We start from the raw sequence: 2,246 nt of genomic DNA, 5'->3' as shown, positions 1-2,246 counted from the left end.
TACTCCTACAACATTCATCCAGTCTGAGGATCATTTAGTGTCATTGTCATTGATTCATTTACAATTTTTAGCAAAGACTCAATAATAACCCAGCCATTAGGGTTGCACAAGCCATTGCACTCTTAATGCCGGTCCCAAGCTAGGGTAAATGTGGAGGGTTGTGTTAGGAAGGACATCCAGCGTAAAAACATGTGCCAAATTAAATATACAGATATACTTCAAGGCTCTTCTCTGTTCTGGCACCGAGGTGGTGGAATGAACTTCCCCTAGATGTCCGTACAGCAGAGTCCCTGATTATCTTCAAGCGACGACTGAAGACCATCTTCCTAAAACACTTAAATTAGCACTTTCCAAGTTTGCTTTGTAGAATTTGAGTTATATTTATATTAAGTGTGTAATCTTGTGTACAGTGTAGATTTATTCATTACTAGAGACACAAAGCACTTTTGTACGTTGCTCTGGATAAGGGCGTCTGATAAATGCCACAAATGTAAATGTAAATGAAAAACGAAAAAGAAATTCAGCAGTGAAGTGTGCAGTAGGATCGGATCTGAGCCCTTTCCTGTTTGCAGTGGTGATGGACAGGTTGAAGGACGAGGTCAGACAGGAGTCTCCCTGGACTATGATGTTTGTGGATGATATTGTGATTTGTGGTGAGAGTAGGGAGCAGGTTGAGAAGATCCTGGAGAGGTGGAGGTACATGCTGGAGAGAAGGGAATGAAAGTCAGTAGGAGTAAGTCAGAGTGCATGTGTGTGAATGAGAGGAGGGCAGTGGAGGGTGCGGTTGCAGGGAGAAGAGGTGGAGAAGGTGGAGGAGTTCAGGTACCTGGGTACAACAGTGCAAAGTAATGAAGAGTGTGTTAGAGAAGTGAAGAAAAGAGTGCAGGCAGGGTGGAGTGGGTGGAGAAGAGTGATAGAGGAGGAGTGTGATAGAAGAGTATCTGTGAGAGTGAAAGGAAAGTTTATAGGACTGTGGTAAAATAAAATAAAATAAAATTGTGCAAAGTAATGGAGAGTGTGTTAGAGAAGTGAAGAAAAGAGTGCAGGCAGGGTGGAAACTCTCAATCAAACATTTGAGATGAGTTTCTCTCTATTATTCTACTATCTATATTAAAATATTTCCCAAACAAACCAATAAAATATTATATCAGATCAATGTTGTTGGAAATGTTTGAGCTCAGTAGCACTACACCAAGATGGGAATTAATTAAAATTCAACTGATTTCCAATGAGCAGAAGTTTATTAATGACCATCTGACCATCATCCTGATTGTAAAGACCAATAATAAAGGAAATATAGTAAATAATCACAGACTTATTTCACTCTGTTTCAATATAGTTCAAACCTTGCAATATGTGACTGCTGGTTTGGAGCGGATCAGTGTGTGTTTCTGACTCAGAGCACTTTCTCTACAGCTGAGGGAGGTTTTTGTACGGTGCTATAACACTGTGTGTACGGATAGCTGTAACCCTGCTGACAGTAATAATCTCCTGCATCTTCAGACTGGACTCCAGAGATTTTTAGACTAAACTGTGTACCAGATCCACTGCCACTGAAACGATCTGGAATCCCAGACTGACGAGAAGTTGCAGCATAGATCAGGAGTTTAGGAGCTTCTCCAGGTTTCTGCAGGTACCAGTCAAATTCACTGTTAACATTCTGACTGGTTGTACAGCTGAGAGTAACAGTGTCTCCTGGAGAAACAGTCTGAGATCCTGGAGACTGAGTCAGGACGATTTCCCCAAAGGACTCTAAAGAAAAGGATGCAGAGTTGAATAATGGAAACAAATGTAGTAATGAGTGTGAGAGTGATGTGATGATTTGTAGGAATAATAAAAGTAAAGAGAGTCTCACGGTGAGCGAGGAGTCCCAGTGTCCCCAGCAGTAGAATCAGTACCATCATCATTGTGCTGCGTGTCAGTGGCTCTGAAAGGACTGAACACACTCTGATCAGCACTACAGCTCTTAAAGTGTGTAGCAGTCACACACACACATATGTAAATACCACAACTGTGTGTGTGTGTGTGTGTGTGTGTGTGTGTGTGTGCGTGTGTGTGTGTGTGTGGTCACTGTAGTGTAACACAGAGGTTTTTGTACGACAGTTTCATTAGAATGTATCACTGTGGCTCACTTTTGGTGGAGGAACCAAACTGATCCTGAAGAGTAAGTTAATTTATTTATATTCATACAAATTAATGAATTTATTTTTGTTATTCCTTTTATTAATGAATGAATTTTAGGCAGA

General features: G+C 40.9%; 1 gene segment (V, D, J or C); it reads right to left on the bottom strand.

The window, feature by feature from the left end:
• Positions 1 to 1,301: 1,301 nt before the first annotated feature.
• LOC124392847 lies at positions 1,302 to 1,970 on the bottom strand. The segment is given in 2 exon segments: positions 1,302 to 1,752; positions 1,856 to 1,970. Coding segments are annotated over 2 exon segments (408 nt in total).
• Positions 1,971 to 2,246: the final 276 nt, after the last annotated feature.

This window comes from Silurus meridionalis, chromosome 10 (genome assembly GCF_014805685.1).
Source record: "Silurus meridionalis isolate SWU-2019-XX chromosome 10, ASM1480568v1, whole genome shotgun sequence".
In the NCBI taxonomy this organism is placed as follows: Eukaryota; Metazoa; Chordata; class Actinopteri; order Siluriformes; family Siluridae; genus Silurus; species Silurus meridionalis.
The sequence above is the reverse complement of the archived record's forward strand: the minus strand, read 5'-3'. Positions and strand labels throughout refer to the sequence as shown.